General features: G+C 36.4%; 1 protein-coding gene across 4 annotated transcripts; it reads right to left on the bottom strand.

The window, feature by feature from the left end:
• Positions 1-167: 167 nt before the first annotated feature.
• Positions 168-23,279, bottom strand: dyrk4 (dual-specificity tyrosine-(Y)-phosphorylation regulated kinase 4). 4 transcript variants are annotated; one of them, XM_056739920.1, is made up of 14 exons: positions 15,793-16,251; positions 13,356-13,439; positions 11,239-11,382; positions 10,666-10,807; positions 10,339-10,502; positions 8,366-8,502; positions 7,811-7,951; positions 3,685-3,823; positions 3,024-3,105; positions 2,729-2,901; positions 2,590-2,650; positions 2,371-2,500; positions 1,845-2,011; positions 168-1,616 (listed from the first exon to the last, which is right to left on the bottom strand). In XM_056739920.1, exons 1-14 carry the CDS (start codon positions 15,814-15,816, stop codon positions 1,351-1,353), a joined length of 1,854 nt encoding a protein of 617 aa, XP_056595898.1. In that variant the 5' UTR covers positions 15,817-16,251; the 3' UTR covers positions 168-1,350. The 4 variants fall into 4 exon arrangements, with proteins under 4 accessions (XP_056595898.1, XP_056595900.1, XP_056595899.1 ...); XM_056739922.1 differs by lacking the exons at positions 13,356-13,439; positions 15,793-16,251 and adding an exon at positions 23,148-23,279; XM_056739921.1 differs by lacking the exons at positions 13,356-13,439; positions 15,793-16,251 and adding an exon at positions 19,388-19,605.
• Positions 23,280-23,953: the final 674 nt, after the last annotated feature.

Here is a 23,953-nt window from a genome sequence, read left to right on the forward strand (position 1 = left end):
ATTTATCCATGTGATTTTGGTCAATCTCATGTTGGCTGCAGAACACATTATTATAAACCTTTTGATTTGTGTTCAGCTTGACTTAATAACATAAACACACAAGACAAAAACAGGCTGTTTCTGAGGTTAAAGAAAGTTTACATTCAGCATAGTATTACATCTTTATTGTCATGTTATGTATGACATTATAGGCTACTATACATAAACATAGACATTTTTCACGAGTCAGTTAAGATTATTTTATTCTAATACTGAAAGGCACTACCTAAGACTCTCTTCAAAGGCTTTTTTCTAATTTTCCATAAACAAAATGATTAAGAAACACTCAGTGGATAGAGATAGCCAATGGTACTAAGAATCTCTTTTGCAATGACAACAGATAAACAATTTAAGAACAAGTAAAACCTTGTCTAATGTTTACATGACTGGTGGCATCCACACGATGTGTATGGTGTTAACCTTAAGATTACTATATACAGAAAATAAACAATTACAATCCAAACTGAACAAACATATGGTTCAGCACTAGTTTACAAAAATGAAAAACTTTTAAGTACCGATTTTACAAGAAACTTATTCTTGACCCTGCTTCTTTCATCTAAAACATGCTGTCTATACAGTACATTCTCATTATCATCAATACAATCATGCAGTTCTTGTGCAGATTATGATGACCTAGTGTGCTTTCAATCCATCATTAACACACCATTTTTTCGTTTAGAAGTGTACCAAACACAAAAATATAAAAAGCGAAATCTCTTTGGCTCAGTCATAATTGTACTCACAATCGACTATGTCGTAGAAAACAAATCTGGCAAATGTCAACAAAACATTCAAACACTGTACCCATGCAGTATTATTACACAATAAAGCAGCTTTGGTACTCAAGGTTTGCCTGAACTCCACTAAAACACTGCTGAAAGCTCAGAATGCTGGGAAAACTAAATAAAAAAGCACACTAGACCCAATAAACATGCACATGGCATGACGCGCTGCAAAAATTTGACATTGTTACAAACAATCCCATAATAGTCAATCGTTTCCAAATATAGCACAACCACTAAAATTGTTCACTTCACTTAGAATTTAAAGTATCGTTTGAATGATCAAAACAGTTACTTCTCTACACTTTTTTAGACATAGCAAACCCACAAAATGATTAGTGGGAGAGTTAGAGAATAAGAAACAGCTAAAAAAATAAAACACATTTTTTTTACTTTTTGACCTTTTTGCATTACAACAATTTCAGACTCGGAGCCGCACAATAGGTAGGTCCAGACCAAGTGGCTGAAGTAAAAATCTTTTCAATATATCACAATAAAAACATCAGTCGTTGTTTGCTTTTGCATGTTATACAATAGGCGGTAGAAACTGAGGATCTTGTCCTTCTGAATCAGTGCTTGACCCTGTTTGAGGTTTGATGATGATCTGAACGGATCGCTCCCCGCTGGAATCTGTCTTGCTCTCTTTGCTCTCGCTTTTGCTCATGTCATCGCCATTATCTTCTTCGGCCGATGCTCCTACAGGACGCAGACGTTCTTCTGATGCTGTTTTGCCTCCTTTGCTTGAATTATCGTTGACCCTCTTGAGCTTTTCGTCAGATGTAGATTTGTCAGCTATGGTTAGACAAGAAAAAGGAAATGAAATCAAAAGGTTTAACCATATAAATTCAATTACATACTGTAGTGTAAAAAATCTAATATATAATAAACCCAATTTTTTATTTTTATGGAGAAAGTGTTAAATGTCTTTCAAATGTAAAGTAGGGAAACCGTATGAGTAAAACAATGTTCGATAAATAACAAGCTAATAAATATAATAAAAGTACTAAAACACATTCTGACCCTTGCTTGTCCTGTTTACAGATGCTTTGCGGTAGGTGAACTCATAATTATTGTCGATGTCTTTCCGGAGAGTTCGTGGTTTGGGATGAAGTTTGTTGAGACGGCCCTCATGAATCCATTCGTGCTGCATGCCTTCATCTGGAGTCATGCGTTTGGTGGGATCCCACCTACAAGATCCAAAAGTATATGTTGACAATACACGTTCATGTTATATTAAAGGGACATTTCATCCAATAAATGAAGATTCTTTCATCATTTAATTGCACTTATGTCTTTACATAACTCTATGACTTTCTTCTGTAGAACACAAAAAGGTATATTGAAGAATGTTGTTAACCAAACAACACTGGGCCCCGTTGACTTTCATTGTAAGGATACAAAACGACAGAGGCATTAAATATCTTTGTTTGTCTTCCACAGAAGAAAGAGTCATATACAGGTTTTAAAGGAGATGAAGGTGAATAAATGATGACAGAATTTCAAATTTTTGGTGGAACCTTTATATGTTTTAAACGTAAATACGCACACAAGACAACGTTGTATGAAGTCCAGAAACAAAGGGTCGTTGGTTTTCAAAACGCTGGCGAGATCTTTGGAGTTGGGTCTGCGTTTTTTCCCTTTACTGTTTGTGATGTTCCTCGGGTTTCCTTTTGAATCTGATTAGAGATATTTAATGGTGAGAAGATCAAGTATGTCAAATAAATACAGTACGTCGACTCAGAACTCATGCGCTGAGTCATCTTACCAAAAAATAACCTTCTTCTTGATGCTGTTTGAACAAAGTCATTCGGAGGCAGGCCCATCATCTACAACATCAGAAATACAGTTTTATTTAGCTCTTTTTGAAATCTTGAGAAAGTCAAAGGTGCTCAGAAGCTTTTCACCTCCATGATACAAGCAATCTGCTCCACCTCACTCTCTCCCGGGAAGAGAGGATAGCCAGTATAGAGCTCAGCCAGAATACAGCCCAGGCTCCACATATCTATCGCCATGCTGTACGGGTGTCCCAAAATCACCTCTGGTGACCGGTAGAAGCGACTCTGAATGTAGGTGTACACTGTTGATGGATAGAATTAGATAAAAACTCTGTAGATGTAGTTTTAGCTGTGCCACTGTATTGTTCAAGTTGAATTATACAAAAATATACAATATAGGACTAAATGACAGTATGGTTCTTACCTCTCTGATGCTCGTAGCAGCTTGACCCAAAGTCAACCACTTTGATGTTTCCTTGTCCCCTCTGGGCCAAGAGTATGTTTTCCTGTTTAAAAAAATCTATGTTAACAGATATATCGATAATGACAATTTTTTGGGTTGCAAATCAAAAATATGAATTCCTGAAAATAAAGAAATCCAGACTTCATGTTGTGTGTTGTTGGTCCCATAAAAAATCTCTTTGATATCTCAATTATATATCATAGTCATTAATGAGATTAAATCAAGATCAAATGGAAACTTTTGGTTAAGTCAAACACATTTGAGATATTTCTTGTGAGAGAAAAGACCCAGAAATGTCTATGTTTGAGTTTTACAAGAGGTATCATAAGAGATATCAATAATATCACAAAATGAGCTCAGATTTGTTTAATTTGAAATTAAAAATCAATATTATTGAAGATTTAATCTTTCTCATCAAATTAACCGATACATCCATTCATTTTAGAGTTCCATACTCTTAATGTACATTAACAATTGTCTTATATTTCACAACTGGTATTTTTCCCAAGCAATTTTATGAGACTGGTTGAAACCTAAATGAAACACAACTGACAATTTCTCTGGTGTTGGATAAATATTCCCTTTCTGGGATTCACCCTTTGACACAAGTGATGATGTTTACCGGTTTTAGGTCACAGTGGATGATCTTCTCTTTGTGGAGCATCTGCAGGCACTTGAGCAGCGAGTGGGCAAAGCGGCGAATCAACCCTAGACTGAAGCCCTGGTAGTTGTTCTTTTTAATGAGCTCGTACAGGTTCGCTCTGTATGGAGACAAAATGATCATTTAATGTTAAGCTTTCGGTATAAGTGTGTAAAACTGACGTCATTTATACAATTGGGTGTAAAAAGATAAATAAATAATCAAATAACCCTTATAATGGCTAAACAAAATCCTTTTAAAATAATTTCCAGGGATTAAAATACCTTCCTTCCCTCATGAATATCACACGAACGAGGTTTGAAATATTAATAAATGTATATATTTTTTTCACACACCAATAATTTCACTTTTAAATATTATGTTTTATGTATTATTTAATATTAAACTACAGGAGTCTATTGGATTACTTTTATGAAAGATTCGATTTTGGACCACCAACATTTTGGGACCTACATGTAGATTTAGTAAAAAAAAATGCATTAGGAATGTCATACTGTACATTTTGTATTTTTGTTTTTATTGTTCTGTATTGAAAAATGAGTTGAATATGTAAATGATTTGGAGATAATATTTTGGATCATCAGTTCAGTACACATCCATAAACTTTATATTAACATTGAGGGCCGCAATGGAAAGAAGCCAATGGCCTTATTGTGTTTTTATCCTTGACAGTTTTTGTAAAGTGTATGGGATACTATGTATTTTGTACAGTTGTCAAATAAATTTAAATTCAATTCAATAACATGAGTAAGTAAATTTAGGCAAAACATTGTTTCTCTGAATGCCTCTAGATGGCAGCAGCACACATGTTTCTATCACTAGCCCTCACTCGAAAGTGAACACAAAGTCACTCAGCGACCCCATTAGTAAATGCTGTCTTTAAGCAAGTCAATAAAAATAAAATGTCACTGCTAATGCAGTATGATAAGGAGCCCTTTGAGATGGACCTCACGATTATCTTAAGACTAAAACAGCAGCTGTGAACAGCTTCACGTAATCGGAGACTTCACACCATGAGTGGGTAGGGAAAGAGATAGGGGCCTAATCAAGGTTTTAAGTTAAGGATTGTGTGACAGTAACAGAAGACTTGAAGGACACATCTGATGCCTTCTAAAGGTCAGGCCATCAGAGATGAAGCTGCTTTTCCTGCAAAGTGACTTAATTGATCACTTTACACACTTAAAGGTATACGGTGAGGAACTCTCACTTCACTTTAATGTCTTTTCTGCTGGCGTAACTGCACCAGGATCAAATACTTAAAAGCCCACGTGAACCGATGTTTTTACTTCTGTATTTTGACGCATTTCCGAGTGAAATGGAATTTTGAATGAGAAAAATAGTGGGTGTGGCTTTCGTCTTTCTCTGCGATTTGTTTGGATGTATAAAAACAGCCATTGCATTTTGAAATGGAACTGGCAGCGGACTCAAGGGGAGGAGTTAATGGAAGCTCCGCCCAAGCCGTCTAACATACGTCGTCTAAGAGGGATAGTCATTAAGCTTAAGTTATAGTCGTGTGTAGGACCTACGCGGTAGCCTCTACTTGTCGGTTTTTAATTACACTTCTGCGTCGTTGTCCGTGTCAAAAGGCAATGGCCACTAGGCATCAGTGTCCACGCGCGTGTTGCTTGTGTAACCAAGACAAGAGCCGAAGAAGAAGCAGCTCGCTTGAGAAGCATTAGCATTGATAGCGCCAAGTAAACAGCCACTTTTGTTGCAGATTTAAGATTTTTTATACAGAAGCAAAAATATTTTACTTAGATAATTAGTTTGGAAATGCGTTTGGATCATGACTCTATTGCCGAGTTTTTTGACCCGAGGGAGGGGTTCAAACAGACCAATCCCAGCCCTTGCGGTCCTCGTAGGTTCCGAGTTGAGATGCCGCATTGTTACATTTTTGGAGAGGCTACGGCGTAGGGTACGCATTATGGAAGCATATGTGGTGCAATATTCAAAATGGCAATGCAATATTCAAAATGGCAATGCAATATTCAAAATGGCAATGCAGTATTCAAAATGGCAATGCAATATATGTTGTGCAATATTCAAAATGGCAATGCAATATCCAAAATGGCAATGCAGTATTCAAAATGGCAATGCAATATTCAAAATGGCAATGCAGTATTCAAAATGGCAATGCAATATTCAAAATGGCAATGCAATATTCAAAATGGCAATGCAATATTCAAAATGGCAATGCAGTATTCAAAATGGCAATGCAATATTCAAAATGGCAATGCAGTATTCAAAATGGGTCCGTGTACTTTTGCGTCCATTCGTTTTTCTTTTTTTAACCATGACGATAAAAATAAAATATAAACGGTTGTTGTATTTTAAGCAAAAAAAGTTACATTCAAAATTTTGAATTAGAACTGTATTCAGAACATTCTACGAAAAAAAATGTATATTGACTTATTTTCAGATTTTTGTTTATGACTTTTTGCACCTTACTTTTTTGTAAGGTATTTTGTATTTTGTAAAAAATACTTTTTTGCATTTATAAAATACACAAATTAATATCGAATAAAAGCGACTTGTACTAGTTTTCTGAGGCCAAATTAGTGACCCGGAAATATTTTTTCCCGCACCATTGAATGCGAAGCACCATGTCTCTGGAACCGTACAGACATGATTTTAAAACATCACACACACAAGGACGTTGCTGAGCATCTGTCTCAAATTGGTGTTGGACGAGGTTGTTCGGCGAGGACTGTTAGAAGATTTAGATTTTTGAAGCCATGATCCCGAGCTATCCGTAGTGCAACTAACACAAATTGCATATACATTACATTAAATATCCAGAAGTTAGACAATAATTATTTAAAAAATTGCATTTTTGTAAAACTGAAAAAATAGTTGTATACCAATAATTTGATTTTCATTTATAAAATAATTTTAAATAAGAAAATGTACTTTGTTTGTGGTTAATCTCTCCATTAACTTGAAAACAAATATAAAGAAAAGCACATTTTTTGTTTTTTATATAGTTGTTAAAAAAAAAAAAACGAATGGACGCAAAAGTACACGGACCAGAAATACATTGCCATTTTGAATATTGCATTGCCATTTTGAATATTGCATTGCCATTTTGAATATTGCATTGCCATTTTGAATACTGCATTGCCATTTTGAATATTGCATTGCCATTTTGAATATTGCATTGCCATTTTGAATATTGCATTGCCATTTTGAATACTGCATTGCCATTTTGAATATTGCATTGCCATTTTGAATATTGCATTGCCATTTTGAATACTGCATTGCCATTTTGAATATTGCATTGCCATTTTGAATATTGCATTGCCATTTTGAATATTGCACAACATATATTGCATTGCCATTTTGAATACTGCATTGCCATTTTGAATATTGCATTGCCATTTTGAATATTGCACCACATATGCTTCCATAACGCATAGGGTCCTATGCACGACTATTACATACGCTTTGCAGGACGGAAGTGCATTTTGAGATTTTTACTGAAAATTATGAGGGCACTCGATTTTTGAAGAGAATGACTCACATTGATAAACTATATAGAATAAATGCTGTAATATTTCATGAAAAAGAGGCATTTCCTTTTTTTGTTTCACTGGAACTTTAGTTGTAAATGTTCACTAACACACATTGCGTTCTGATCTGCCGAAGTTTACAGATCATAATATCAACATCAAATCCAAATTGTCCCTTTTAGGTGCAAATGGCAGTATTGTTCAAAATTCAATGTTGGTTTTCATTCGAATCCAAGCGTTAGATGGGTGTCATAGCAATCTTAGAGCAAAATGTAATGACTAACTCTAACTCAAACACTTTTCCTTATAGGACAAATATCTCTTCTTTTTTTAGCCACTCCCCTCCAACCACATATGACCACTCCCACCTTTCCGATTATCTAAATCCCATCTGTCATTTTTTTATGCATATACTGCAACGAATGCCATTTCGTGTTGTCTTGAAATAGCTGTCTATAATAAAGTGTAGTAGTTAAATATTCTATTTAAATGCTTCTAGTGAGCCCTGTATTTAACATGGGTTACCAGACAGGTTACAAATGACAAAATTAAACCCAGCTAATGTATTTTCCACCCACCCGAGCAGCTCGAAGGAGATGCACAGGTGGTTTCTAAAGTAAAAGTACTCCTTCATGTGAATGACGTTGTGGCAGTAATCTCTGTCTCTTCTCCGTACCGCATCAAGGATCTTCAACTCAACAAGGGCCTGATGGTGGAACCTGAAAGACAGCAGCAAAATAATGTATTTACAAAATATTGAGTTAATTTTCAAAATTGATTTAATACTTTGTATGAATAATAAGTTGATTTGTGTCATTTATGTGCCGCTAGCATTATCAAACGAAATATCTGATTGGATGAGCCATTACACACCGAGCTTCCCTTTTGATGGCTTGTGGTTAATGCATCGATTAGAGCAGGTGTGACGACTGTGGAAGGGTATGAGATCGGTTCTGCCCAGACATGAAACACACAATGCTTTTTAACACCATCTAGTGTCTCAAATCCAGTGTTACGTATGACCCAGTTGGTCTACGAATCAAAGACCTTTTGATGACCTTCTGACACTAAAATACAACAATGGCTCATTGCATTCATGAAGAATGAAGAGATGGATTACTGTGTGCGTTTACCTCTTCTTATTTCGAATGATCTTGAGGGCTACCATCTCGTTCGTCTTGTGATCCAAACATTTCAAGACTTGACCAAAAGATCCTTTCCCAATCACCTCCAGGACTTCATAACGGTAGCCTATATGGTCATGCAGGACCTGCGCAGAGTATTTAGAGAGAGTCATCTGACAAACAGATCAGCATAATTATTTACAGCCCCTTTCTAGTGGCAGACTTCCTGTTACTTAGCGAAACATCACAACAGTAACGTTAAGATGCAAAAATAGTCCTCATTTTATTTTCACTATGAACACTATGAATCGGTCGCATTTTTGGTTTGTTTACCCACAAATGACATCTTACGCTTATATTATATACGTTTTATGCACACGCTTGTTGGCTGCATGATTCTTAAAACTGAGCGTTGAGGGCACTGTGTCCAAAATATGCAGAAAATGGCCAGCAATCATGAGGAATTTTATTCTGAACGGGGACATTAACCAAGATGTGTTGGGACAGAGCACATGAGTCTTTCATCAGACGGGGAAATCTCGTGTTGTAATTTAATTTTATCATTTATCACAGAGGTAAAAGTGAGGTTAGTATGTTACTTAGTACGCTGTTTATCAGAAGTTGGTGAAACTACAGTATATTTATTCAGAAAGTGTCTATTTAGCACAGCCAATATTACAGAATTTAAACAATAGTTAAAAATATTACTAATATCATGATATACATTGGTGGTCATAAGTTTTGGTACACCTTGCGGATTCTGGAAAGTTAAAGCGATAACAAAAATGAAATTTCTGTCATTATTTACTCACACTTATGTTGTTCCAAACCATTACAAATTTCTTTGTTCTAAAGAACACAAAGAAAGATATCTGGAAGAAGACATTTCTCGGACATCATTGAATATTGGAAAAAAATTGTTATGTTGAACACAAAATTTGATATTTTGTAGAATTTCGTAAAGCAAACAGTTTAACTAAATTTTATTTTCTACTATGGTGGTCAATGATGTCCCAGAAATGTCAGTTGTTAACATTTTTCCAAATATCTTTCTTTGTGTTCAACAGAACAAAGAAAGTTTTGGAACAACTTGGGCAGAGGAGTTACAGAATTGTCAGAATTGTCATTTTGGGGTGGAGTATCCCTTTAAGATTTAGGAAAAATAAGGAAATCTGAAAATTAAGGTTTTGCTTTTAATGTTATACTCCCCTTACATATAGTCCATTACACATAATATTTTTTACAAAATAACCCAGTGTAAAAGTTTACATAAACCTTACTATTAATAATTGTCAACATTTTCTAAATTCTGCAAGGTGTATTTAAACGTATTACCACCACTGTAGCAACTCCAAATATCTATGATTTTTTTATACAAATTTTTTAATTTCATTTACGCATTTACGCATTTGGCAGATGCTTTTATCCAAAACAACTTACATTACATTCTCCTGTACATTTAAACATAGGTATGTGCAACCCCCTGGGATCAAACCCACAATCTTGTATTACCATTGACCTACAGGAAGGCTTGTTAATGATTTCAGCTGAAATACGGATTGATGCTGATTTTTAAGTATCACTATGATTCAGACTGATTCACTAAGGAACGACTTTATTCAATGACCCAACCTGTAAGATTATATTCATTTTCCAGTCTGGGAAACCCCGTAACACAGTGGTTCTCAAACTAGTTGGATCGAGGGGGGCCACAAATTTTGTGTTATTTTATGAATGATAGAAATTTATCATATATTTTATGCAATCAAACATCAGAAAAATAAGACCACATACCTATGTTTGTAAAATATGTTTTTTTAAGTTTAAGATTATAAATCTTTATTTTGGGGGGGACGCGAAAAAATGTGCTTTACACAAAGGGGGCCTTCCAAAAAAAAATTTTTGAGAGCCACTGCAATAACATTACCAAGTGACATTAAAACAACCCCACCCTGATAAATGGATGTCATGATGGACCAAACCTTCATGTAGCTGCCGTGCTCATCATCATAGCCTGAATTCAGTGTGGATCCCTTGGAGCCTTCAATTTTCTTCGTGTCCAAGCCCAGATACCAGATCTCAGAGTACTCCATAATTTCATCCCTCTCATATTCTGTCATCTGGTTCTGGAAGTGTTTCATTGCAGCTATTATAAAGAAAAAGGACAACAGGCACCTTTAAGTTAAACAGTTTAACAGACTGTAAAAATGATAATGTAATGTTAAGTTGGATGAGTAGGACAATGTTCAGCAACCTCAAATTTTTCACTTATGAATTTATGAAACATAATTCGCCTGAGCATGGCATACTTGTTGGAGACATGGGAAGCCTCTGTCCCTCATACGTCCTGATCTTTTCAAACTTATTGATGATACTCCTGGTTAAGGATTCGGAAAGGTTTTCCACAGACGAACCAAATCGATTGGGAAACTGTGGTCTCGGTCTTTCCTCCTATGGTACAAAACAGTGCGGAGAAAGTGAATGTGAAGAAAAATAAAACATGATTCATTGGTTTTTCCATGGAACACAAAAGGACATTTTTAAAGTCCCCCTGCATTCGATAGTTTCATCACTTAAAACGTATCTATACGCATTAAAATAGCATATGTAAAAGTTTTCATCATTTCTTTATGCCTTAAAATAACTTAAATGTGACAACCTTAACTTAGTATATGCAGATTCATGAATATGCAAATACACACAGATGCCTCACTCGACGTGTGAGCAGCGCATGCTCATGTTGCAGAAGCAGAGATGAGACGGCAACGGTCGTTTCAGCGCCCCATCCTTACATATCTATGGCTTGAATTTGTTAATGTGATTGCTAAGAGGGTTATGATGTCGTAAAACAGAGGCAGCTTCAAACTTGAACATTAACCCACCTGATTCCCTTGGGTGCTTTGCACCAGCTGCTTGACAATGCTGGGTAAGGTTCCATTTGAATGCAGAAGCTTCCCATTGGTCAACAAAACTTGCTTGACCGGAGCCTCCAGTTGTGGCAACGTGCCAACCCCTGTCCCGCACTTCTACAAAACAAAAGATACAGCGCTGTGGGTACTGTGCAACATGAAAAACTCTACAAATCAGTAACAAGGGCTGACGGGTGAACAGGAAGATACGTGAGCACACCGGCTGAGTGGCCAATGTCCTCGGTGAACTGGACCCCCTGGAAAGAGGATGGAATTTCAACGCCAAGGTGGGACAAAAGCAGAGATCTGGTAGTCTTTCATTATCCACCTCCATCAGAGAAATCAACACGCTGTCTAAATCTGGGTTTTAGACGTCTTAAAAAATGATCCAGTACATATGCAAATGCTATAAACCACTATAGGCCCAGAAGTTGTTTACTGCTCAAGCTGGCTGTTTGAACAGTCAGGTCGAGGTACGGCAAGATTATTTTTCGTATTTTATGAGGTTGCATTGTATATAAAGTATTAGAGAAACAAACCTATTTATTAAAATAATTTAATAAAGATTTTTTTTAATGTTTAATATATACATTTTATTTATGTTTTATTTTATTATATATGTGTGAAAACATGACAAATACACAAAACATACAAAAGTGCGTCAAGCAATAATCACAAAGATGTTGCGTGAATGAAAAAAAAATCCTCGCTCTGACGCAAATGTAGGGCACTGCACAAGGGTGCTCATTTGTAGCTCCCCGGTTTTCCCCATCTTATGGTTCAAAGCCAGTGCTCGACAAACTTTTTGGATGAAAATAAAGAGCAAGTGGGTCTATAGATAGATGCGATATCCAATCTCATATACCGGGGCTACTGCAGTATCTGCCAACACGATCATGACGCATAGAAACAGAAGCTAAATATAGAGTACGGGCACCTGGGGAGGAATACGTGAATACAGTACATGCTCCCTGTAAACAAGATGCACCTTAAACGTTTCAGGTGCGTTAAAACCAGGTCAAGGGGACTCTGTGCAAAATTGCGTCTTTGAGATTAAATACTTTTTATAAGCTTATGAATACTTATATATAATATACTAAAAATAAGTGTCTCAAAAAAGCACAGTTTAGGACACGTAAGGGTTAATTTATCTCAAAAAGTACTGAAACATTTTTTTTATTTGGATATAAAGAACAAAATAAGTGAGTGAAAATAGAGCACTTTAAGGACATATACAACTGGGATGGGTAAAAAAATATGTTTTTATGTAATGACGATACAGTAATTGTTACAGTATCTCACAATTAGCATTAAATTATTCACACAAACTCTTATTTTTTTAAGTGCACAGAGGGCCCATTATCCTTTATAGATCGGTGATGAAAGAAAATATCTATTTATGCATAAATATCAATTAAATTAAATTAGGATACATTCCCAAAGCTATTGAATGTTGAACTATATCGGTTCGTTTCAATGAATTGATTAGCAAAGCAACTCATTGATTCAAAACTATAAATTGTTTTTTAGGAATGAGCCACAAGAGTAAGTCAGTCTGTTTTAGGGAGGGGTCATAATGGAAGTCAACTAGTTGGTTAGTGAGGTTGACTGATTCAGTTTGTATTATGAGTGGTTCTTTAATAAGAAAGCAGTGAATTTAAGTCTTTAAATACATCCTGCCATTACAGCCATATGTATACGGATGTCTTTGGAATTTATTTATTTAGTCATGTGCCCATCTATTCTTTGCACGATGTATGTAGTACAAGTCTGGGGGTGGGACAGTATACTGTTGGTCCAATGGCCAGACTTCCAATGTCCAACGATCCAATAAATTCCTGATAGACTAAACCAAGACCCACACTTTATTTTTTACATATTGCAAAAGCCATTTCACTCATATATACATATCAATTCGGATGAAAAACCACACCGTTCCACCAAATGTTGCAATCCCAACATTCACTCCCGAACAAAGCTCTTACCATATAGATTCAAGATGCTTTACAAATCATAATGAAGGTACACATTTTCTTCTCAATTCAGAAGATCAACTGCTTAAATTCCAGACTCTCTGAACAACAGCTCACCTGTGAGTCGGAACGGTTGGGCGCTTTTTTTGCATTCTCTGCCTGAGACCTGTGAGGGTGAGGAAAAGCCTCGGGTCTGGCTGACTGTGAAAGAAAAGGGGAGGAAAGACGTCATGAGAGTGGCGAGTGGGCAACACACTCACACAACCCCCATCATCAGTCATCTTCTGAAGGCAACTCCATGAGTGGGATGCAGTCTACTGTACTGTATATAACTCAGGGAATGGTATCTCCTTAGAAACACGCATTGTGTTATTCAACACATCCAATGACTCATGCACCAAGGTTGCTCTTCTTATTAACTTATATTCACAGAGACCTGTTTTTCTATAGATTGCTTTCAAAACGCATGTTAAGAACATGTGGAGGCGTTCCGCCTCTTCAGTAATGAGAATGTAGCTTGAGTTCATGGTAAAACCAGACGTGCTTGATGTATTGGATGTACCGGTCCCATACATTTCCATTCGTCACGCCAATCATCTCCTGATTAATGTTTCTCTTGACTACCGAAGCTGAGCGATCAAGGGTATCGGAGGGTCTGCAATGACTACAATCAGTCATAATCGCAGACACATTTGGAATGAAGGACCACATCCATTTTATGGGGGCGCAAAAGTGGTGACAGACAGCATAGGGACACACAAAAACCTCCAGCCCAGAAGGGCAATCACTAAACTTGAAGGGGGCAGGATATAAAGAGGACGGGTACCAACAGCAGAAGTCAAGCAAATTGGCCAAGTTGTTAGAATGGAGACATTTGGATTATGTCACACACACAGTAAACACCTTTGGGATTGTCCGAATCTCTTAACATTAATCTCTATGTGATTATTAACACAATCTAAAACGTATGATGGGTTTTACCCAAGTTGCATGTCGCCACATTGGTGGGTTTATCTAAGCAGATGTGTTGAGTCTTATCTGCATTCATTCACATGCTGGGTGTGCAATGTGGGCTTACAAAGGGATTCAAGAGGGCACGGTAACAAATGTGGCAGCAACAAATGGATGCATTTAGAAAACAAGCAGTAAAAACTTGTTGCACTTAGGCTGTGGGCGGTGCCGTGCAACATGATCCCGGGATTTAAAAGACTCATTCAAATATTAACACCTTGGAGTTTCTATGTGCACAACCAAGGTTTTGTGTTACAATGTGGGTCAGCGTGCAATGCACGGATGTGACTTATTTTCTTACTTGCGAACAAACCAACCTAAACTTTCTTTAGTCTGATTTGAGAAGGTTGGATTTCGTTTTTTCAACAATAAAACACTAGATGCAACTTGTCGTACATAGCAACCTGCATTCATACTGTAACCATCACTGTGGGTTGTAACTTTAGCAACACTATTTTTTTTTATTTTTTATTAAACTAATTAGTTTAAAAATGTTATTATTTTTAGAGAAGTCTCATGTTCTGACCAAATGTCTGATCCAGGCTAATGTTTTATCCGATAACCAATGGATTTTTGACTATATTGGTATTACATACACATATTAGTCAAACAAAAGAAGAACTTTCAATCAAGAATGACTTTGATCACAAGAAGACCCCAAAGCACCCTAATAAAAAAGAACATAATTACATCGTACAGTATGTGTTTGTAACACCCAGTGCCTTTCATAGTTGCTGACATCCACCTTATGCGGTTCATACTTAGACACTGGCTTGAGGTGTTTTAAGCAACCTAACCACCACATGTTCAGACCAAATATACGCATGTTACAGCCAGGGGGTCAACGGATCTATATAACATTAATCTTTGTCAAAACATATGCGATTTCATTTCAGTGGGACAAATCTTACTGATTGATTTATAATGTAAGGACAGATTGTGAGCCAATTTATATCATGAACAACATAAAATGAAGAACACAAGGGAGCACACTGAGATAGACACCCTCACTAGCACATGATGCTGTCACATTTAATGGTTTCCACAAACACTATAACGTATCTTATAGACAGGACAAACTGTCATCTGTCAATAGGTAAATAAATAAATATTACACGGTTTGAACTTTGAATATCACTCGTTTCTATGATTTAATACTAGCAATGTTACAATGGCAAAGGCAAAGAATATTGTCATAGTTCTGTTACATGTTGAGTTAAGAAAACTTGAACAATTTTAAAGTATTAACCACAGCAACACAAGTGTTGTAGTATTCAAGTAGGCTATTTTGTCAGGTAACCTAAAAATCCAATGCACAAACGTCATATCGACGTTTTTAAAACGTAATATGATTTCATCTCAATGACCTTTGACTAGATCCCTTAGAGTCATTTTTATGGGTTAGATTCTAGATTTCATGAGTTATAAGATATCGCACGTTAGTGAATTAAATAACTAAATAACTAAAACACTAAAATAATATATAATATAATAAGAAAACTACTATAAAAATATGTTAAGACTTGTTATTCTTCACACATACCTTGTTATTGATTTCAGGAAACATGTCGCTTTTTTGACACGCGGATATTCAACACATCCAAGTCATAACGCATAAGAAAAACCTCTCCAATAAATCCAATTTCAACGTTCCCAGCAATCCCTTAAAACAGCCCTGGAAAAGCTGGTTGAACTTCCCGAATCGCAGTGTCTCCCGATGAGGAGGAGATGCTGAAGAGCTTTCGTCAGCAAGAGATTAACGGAAGCTGTCCGTCTGCTCGCCCTGACGTCCCGAGATGTGCCACCTGTTCAGGTTTTCCAGTCGGATATAGATTTGTTTACGTGGGTTTACACCGAACCCCTATTGCTATCCTAGCACTGTACGTTTGTTTGCCAAGCCGTGAAACTCCTAGGCTGTAATGGCACAATACGCGGACTTTAATAACACAAGCGACTCGCATTCATACGTTTTTCATAGTGTGCAATCGACTGGGCTTTGAGTATGCAGCGGCACCGCCTTCCTCACTATCCGTTTACTGTGCACTCTTTAAGTTTCCATCTGTCAAAGGACGATGGGACGCTAATAAATAACGCCTATCAGTACATCATTCTTAAAGTAGCCTACTGTGTGTTTCAAAATGTCAGTGGACAAGTGTAAACTGCCCCTTCTTCACTCTATATACTGTGTGAATAAGGGTGCTTTGATTTGTGATCTTGAGTTGGAGTGGATGATCAAATATGACTAGACAAACTGATGAATAAAAAATGTCCACTTGGACTTGGTTTTAGTTTGGCTAATATTTGTGTTGAATTATATTTCAAGCCGGTAGTCTGTAACACACTTTTGAAAGATATACTGCCTTAGGCCAAAAAGGAAAGTATTTGCTTGTTCTCACCTTGGTCCAATGGATATTTCTTTCATTTGTTTTATTGCATAACATTTATTTGTGTTGCATTGAATGCACGAGAAAGGGTAGTTCAGCCACAAATGAAACGTCAATGATGTCATTCCAACCTTTCTTTTTTCAGCAGTGCACAAACAAAGATATTTTAAGGAACTAAACAACATCGGCCCCCATTGGCTTCCACTGTATGGATACAAAACCACTGCGACATTTCTCAAAATATCTTCTTTTGTGTTCCACAGAAGAAATGGTCATATACAAAATATTCTTCTAGTTTAACAAAACAGTCTAACTAAAATGTACTTTGGCATTTCTGGATGAGGTACAGTTAAAATCATTATATGAAATTATTATTTAAGGCCCCTCTAGGTGGCAAATATACGCCAAGAAGTTTACACTTAAATTTGTTTAACACCTATTCAGGACAGTGACAAAGGTGGAAGCTGTACACTGTATTTGATACAACGTGACACACACCTAACATCGAACCACCTTTCCTCAAATGTCAGACTCAGGGAGCCTGTGTTTATAGGATGAAGACAGATAGTGAGCGTAGTTTAGAAAATATATGTTAAGAGATGGCAAATAAAAGATGGGTGTTTAAAGTGAACCGGGAAAAATATACACGCATGCATACTAAATGGATGAAAACATAACTCATAGTAGATTGAAATAAAGCATGTGTACACTAAAATGTCTAAAAGGTAGTCAACTATAGCTAACTAAAAAATGATTATAAATAAAATTAATTTAAAAAAAAATAACTACACATTGAAAAATAATGTAAACTTATATTGCAATATTAAATAAATAAATTAAAATAAATTAAAATTGAAATTGAAATAAAATGAACATGGATTCATTATATTGCAATGTTAAATAAAAAAGCTTCAATTAAATTGAAATTAAAATAAAATAAAATTAACATGGATTCATTATCAAATTATGTCGGTTTTATTTACATACCGCTTTAACATCATGCATTGTTTCCAAGCATCTTTACAGAAAAATAATGCAGCGCTCATGTCGTACAGTCCATTCAGTGAATTAATATTTAAAGAAATACTTCATAAAAAGAAAATTGTGTCTCTTCAAATATTCAAGTTTTATTTTTGAGTTAACCTTCCTTTTAAACACTTTGATTTAAATACCAAATTAACATTTGAGAGGAAAACAAAGGTTTGCTTCTTCATTGCACGCCATTTTTAATGCTGTAACCATGGCTTTAAAGGGACAGTTCGCCACCAAGAAATCTGTTATGATATACTGTACTCACTCTCTTGTCATTTCAAACCTGTATGACTTTCTTTCTTCTGCAGAACACAAAAAACATTTGAAATTATGTTGGGAACGTGGTGTGGTTACCGACATTCTTCAAAATATCTTCTTTTGTGTTCTATAGAAAATAGAAAGTCATAGGTTAGAAATGACAAGAGGATGCATTTTTGGGTGAACTATCCCTTTAAATCTTCAACTGTAACTGTGCACTTGCAACAACTTAACATAACTCAGTCTCAGAAAAGCTCTTCCACTGTAAGTAATTACTCCCTTGTGAGAGGAAACCAGACTGCTTGCTGAAGCAAAGATAGAGAGAAAGTGTTGAAAAACAAAAACATTCGCTCTGCTGTGGTTGGCGGTGGGTGGGTGGGTGGGGGGGGCTGATTAGTATTAGTGGTTTTGTTGCATAACACTGAGGTGCTCCAGTAATCATGGTGAGCCCTAGGGATGAACTGTTCTTGATGGAGTGCTCCTTCAGCACAATGAAGCTCAGAGAGGGCTCACTGGTGACGCCTCTCTTTGCCAGCCCAATCCCAGTGAGCCAGCCAGCTTCTCATATCCATCCCATTCAAGACTTTGTATTTTGAAAACAACAGACTGGATGAAAGCGGTCATGGAAATGTATGATGTAAACACCATTTACCTATTCAGCCCTGCATGATTCATACGTGGTTATTTTAATCATCAGCCTCATTTGAATTAATATTCGGTATATGATTTCCAGTATCAGCACAAAGATTTAGAAGAATATGACGTTGTCGGCTGGCACAAAAATAGTAAAGATAACTTTGTTTCACTCAAAACATATGAGCGCACAAAACATTTATTTATGCCACTCCAGTGTTGCCACAGTTACTTTGAAAAAGTAATCTGATTACTGATAATTACTCTAAAAAGTAACTTAGTTACTGTACAGATTACTGGATTTTAAAAGTAATTTAGTTAGATTACACGTTACTTTATCAGTTACATTCAGCAGCTGCCTCAACATAAAAATGACAGTCAGTTTTGCAAACACTCACTTTATTGGAAGTGTATTTTTAACAGTAATGTCAAAAATGTATCTCCTGACATTCGATTACTTAAACGCGTTAGATCACTCGTTTCTGAAAAATGTGGTCAGATTAGAGTAACGCGTTACTGGCAATACTGAGCCCACTATGTACCAAGTTTTATTTTTATATTTTGTTCATTCCTAATAAATAACATTATTAATTAAGTTACTTTGAATGTAATCAGCTGCAAGTTTTTCGTCTGTGATCCGCAACAGTAAATATGCACTTGTAAATAAAAAAACATTACATGTATACAACATTCATACTACGACAAATTAAAATACAGAGAAAAGTGTTCCTTTAAATCAAAAATACATTTATTTATCATTCTTTAGCACTAATACAAGAAATCGATTTTGTTAGGAGACCTTATATTTGATAGAACTTCACAAGTCTTTACCTCAGGTTGAACTCTCCTGTTCCTCTGATTCTGTCCGGTGCCCCAGCAGTTCTGGAGGATCTCAAAGCTACAGCAGGATGGTGTGGTCCCTTCTCCGCCCATGGTAGTGTCATATCCACCTTCAGATAAAGAAACTCTGGTAGATGTCAGATTGAAACGACTCTCTGGTCTTCAGTGACCTCCTGGATCCAGACTTGATGGAACTTCTTAAAACATCATCTTGCATTCAGCTGTGCAATTGATTATCATAAACTCTCTGAATTTAAGAGACCATATCCTGTGCCATCCCCACACCAACTCTTTAGGAGATGGTGATGCAGTCTCTCATAAATGGGTGGGAATATGCGCACACTGGGTGACGTGCAGAGAAGTCCCCACAAGGGAGCCATCCTGAGCCGGAGGCTGAGCTGTAGGGGCTCTCAGCATCTTCTTCCTCTTCCTCCATGGGAAGCATCATGGGAGATCGGAGGAGTGATCCCTGACAGCGAAGCTCCACTAAGAGGCAGCCAAACCAGTTTCATTTAGGGCTTCTGCTTACTCCTCCCTCCCTGGAGCAGTATCCTAGAGACAGAGCTGGAGATATTTCCTCTCCTCCGTCGCTCGTATTCCCCAGAGAAATCTCATCCCCCGGCATGCTTACACTTAGACAGGTATGGAGAGTGGGAAAACAAGCCTCGTTCTTCATAGTGACATCTCAGACATTTGCCTCCATAGTGGATAATATTTCCGACCTTAGCTTCCTTGGAAGCTGTGGGGTCTAATTTGTGTACCCAAATCTCTCAGCGCCACTAGAGAGAGGACACGTTGGATCAGTGCATCTGCCATCGGTTAAAAACGGGAATGTGTTTACCAAGTTGATGGGGTGGTTTCCAGGACAGGGATTATAGTTTAAACCAGGGCTAGGCCTGAAGTCGATGTGCTGTCGTGTACTATCACAGAATTCCATCCGTATTGCACATCAAAATCTCTGCTGTCATTCTGAAACCGTATACCTTCATATTTTGAGATTTCAGATTTTTGCCATAAATCATTAGTATTAGTCCTCCTTTATGTTTGTCATGAGTTTTGCAAATATTTAACCAGTAAAAAGTATTAAAACCTTCTTGTCAACTTTGACGATACAGTATTTAATCTTTAAAAAGTACTGAATTTCTCAATTTATTAAAAAAACAGCTAATCTAGACATCTGAGGTTTAATAGGACAGTGAGGATATTCAACAAAAAAAAATACATACCGTATTAGCTGTATACAATACTCACATTAACAGCTTTATGTGAACAAAGCTAAAAAAATTGAAAGAATTTCACAGGGATTGTATTGTAAAACTCTATTCGCATTAGCTAACATGAGCTAACTACGTCACAAGCGATGTCTTTTTTCTGTATTTATTCATCTTTGTTAATGTTAGTTAATGCTAATACAGTTGTTTACGTAGATCATGGTGTTAACCAAAGTTAACAGTACAATATTTGATGATTTTGATTGGTCATGATGTAGATGGCAGATAAGCAAATTTAGCATATGGAGAGTTTAAGAAAGCAATATAAATCGCTCAGGACATGGTCATCCAATAGCAGGTGTAGAGCCTGTATGGATTAAACACGTGGTAGGTTTAGGAAGCCAACAGATAAAGTAAAGATCAGATTTACCAGGTATTTGTATTGCACATCACAATTTGTGTGCGTCCAAATAAAACTACAAATGCACTTAAATATTGTGTTCTCAAAAGTTGTGCAATTTCTTATAGGCAATTTTGCAAAACAATCTTTGGCTGGAAATGTAAGGAATCATCAAGTAATGATTTAAAAAAGTAGATTTGATGTGCCATTCATATGCAAAGCACAAATATCTGACTGCACTCTGCAACTGTAATTCCCAACACAACAAATAATATGACAAATAATAATTGTGCCGCTAACTGATGACTGATATCCAGATCTTCATTTTAATAGTTCACTGAGTGGGCAAAGAGACAATGCCCTCCCATTCACGCCAGCACAAGCAACCTGAGAAACATTATCTATCAAGGTCAGCCGTCTGGGCCAGACCTCACATGGGCTAATCCTTATTACACACACTTGCATGAATACACACGCACGTGCACACACACACACACACACACACACACACACCGGATGGAACATGTTGACAATGAAAACATTCAACATCTATTCATGTTTGGAGTTCAAGTATAGCTGATGCCTAATTAATCTGTGAAGCTTTGCTTTGGATTTCGTTTTGGCTTTGACCTAGACTTTGAATGTGCTGAGTCTTTGAGCACAGATGCCCCCGTTTTGTGCCAACGTAACACCACGCTTTTAAACAGCGATTGGGAAGCTACCAGCTATGTATAATTAAAATCAATTAAACTAGACAAGCTTTGCTTTTGTTAAAGGAATTTGAGACAAAACACATACACAAACTATAGCTTAACTGCATTTAACAAAAAACCTGCACTTAGCATTTTACATCAGTTGATATAACATTTTTTACCATGAAAAAAAAAAAGATCTATTGATGTACAAAACGTAATTTTACAGAATTGTACTGTTATTTTTTTAAAGAAACCCCCCCCGCAAAATTAAAAGAAAAATAGGAAAAATATGTACTTTTACAGTATTTCTGGCACCTAGAAGTATCTTTACAGATTTTTAGAGTATATTTTTTATTATATTTTTACAGTCCAATTACAGAAATTGTACAATAACAGAAACATTTACAAGGAAATGGGAAAAACTGAAAATTTCAATTTTACAGGATTTATTTTACAGCGTATCAGCATCAAACTTGAACCTAACAAATACACTAGATGCAACTAATGCGAAACCCCTTATTTGTTCACCTCATTTGAAGACATTTTGATAAACAGCATGTATTAAGTCAAATTTTTACAACCAAAAAATACATTATAACATAAAAAAATACAAAAGCTAGCAGCACCCTTGTATGGATCTACAGTAAAGGTGTTAAAGGTCTTATGGGGTTATGAACAACAGAGGATTAAACTCAAGAGACCTTTGGCTCAATGTTTTCTAGTTGCTTGGGTGAAGGAACCTCAAGCTATAAAAATACTAAACAGGTGACTACCTTGTTTTGCCAAATAGAATATGGCCTTTAGATTAAAAACATGTATTGTCTATAACTAAATTACAAAACATGTGTAACCTATCAAATTGATTTTGTGAAATGTTTAGCTCGACACTGTATACAATACCACTTGATGCCATTTATTCATAAATACAAATATGATGTGTGGCTTAAACTTCTGCCATTTATCAAACCCCAACCAGACATCCTCTCTTTAAAACTTTACCATCCAAAGATGTGTCAACAAGCTATGTGAGCAAACCCGAATGCCCAAAATGACTAACAGACATATAACATTTCTTTTTGGCTAGTTTTCTGCTGAGTCTTTTGTGCTGTTTACAGAGCACCGCGGTGTCACCTTAGGGAACCTATTTCTGTTGGATGTCTTGGATAGTAGAGACATTTTATACACACTATTAAAAAAACATGCTGTACAGCACTTGAATCTGTGATAAGTGTCCACAAATTTTGGAGCCACTGTGTAGAAAATAACTTTATTTCAACTTTATTCCTAAAAAAACATTTGTTGTCTTCGGCCTCAAGCACAATTTTCTGAATTACATCACAAGTTAAAGGATGCATGCAACCTCATTTTGACACCACTGCATTACATTTGTGAGTCAGAGTTTTTCAGTCTTCTCCCGTCTTTGACCGGCCTTTTCATCATCTTACCTTATCTCTGCTGTTTTCCCCCTCTCTTCTCTCTGATTCTGCCCTAGGCCCCATTTCAACCTCAGGAAACTCGGTTGAATCCAACAACTAAAATAAAAATCCAGTCCTATGTACAGCTGATACACAGTTGGCTACAACGATGCTGTTTATGTGCTGTGGATCTCCTGCTTGTGTGCCCGGTGACTGCTGCTGACATGTTTGACCCAGGCAGGGAAGGAACCTGACGATAGAGCAATGAGTGATGGAAGCAGGTGTATTTAGGCCACCCAATGCTCATCGTCTGCCAGCTGCCAGGTTTGGTTTTATCACCTGATGCTACCACTTGCATTCTGCTACCCTTTAGAAACACATTATATAATCTCTTTATTGTCTGGTCCTGTTTGAAGTGGCATTTTATTGTAGGCCTTTTCCTTATTTGGCACACAGACAGTCTTGATTTCTATAATAAATGGGGATTATGTAACGGCCAATATATGAAATGAAAAATATCGTTGCTGTCCTTCCGAATCTCCAAATCTGCTGGTTTGCAGGAAATGAACAGAACCACTGTACTTTCTAAATGATTAAATACTGTGTTGTCAAAGTTGATAAGGACTTTTTATCCCTTGTTATTGTTTAGATATTTTCAAATCCCAGTTACTAATAATAATAATTTATGACAAAAAATAAAAGACACAAAAATACGGAGATACAACTTTTCAGAAGGATGTAAAAGAAGTTCAAGATCAAAACTAGCACTAGTCATTGGTGTTTTTCAACACAAAGGTAAGCTGAGAATTATTATGTCACTGTCTGTGCATGCTTAA

Source organism: Triplophysa dalaica, chromosome 24, assembly GCF_015846415.1.
Source record: "Triplophysa dalaica isolate WHDGS20190420 chromosome 24, ASM1584641v1, whole genome shotgun sequence".
Lineage (NCBI taxonomy): Eukaryota > Metazoa > Chordata > Actinopteri > Cypriniformes > Nemacheilidae > Triplophysa > Triplophysa dalaica.

What these genes read in the sequence shown, in the direction of transcription:
- dyrk4 (XM_056739920.1), bottom strand. Translation starts at nt 15,816, where the DNA reads ATGTTTCCTGAAATCAATAACAAG. An exon ending in GCTTCCCATGTCTCCAACAA is followed by an intron (nt 10,503 to 10,665) that starts GTATGCCATGCT and finishes TCTTTATAATAG; the next exon opens with CTGCAATGAAACACTTCCAG. An exon ending in TTCATACAACGTTGTCTTGT is followed by an intron (nt 2,012 to 2,370) that starts GTGCGTATTTAC and finishes TGGATCTTGTAG; the next exon opens with GTGGGATCCCACCAAACGCA.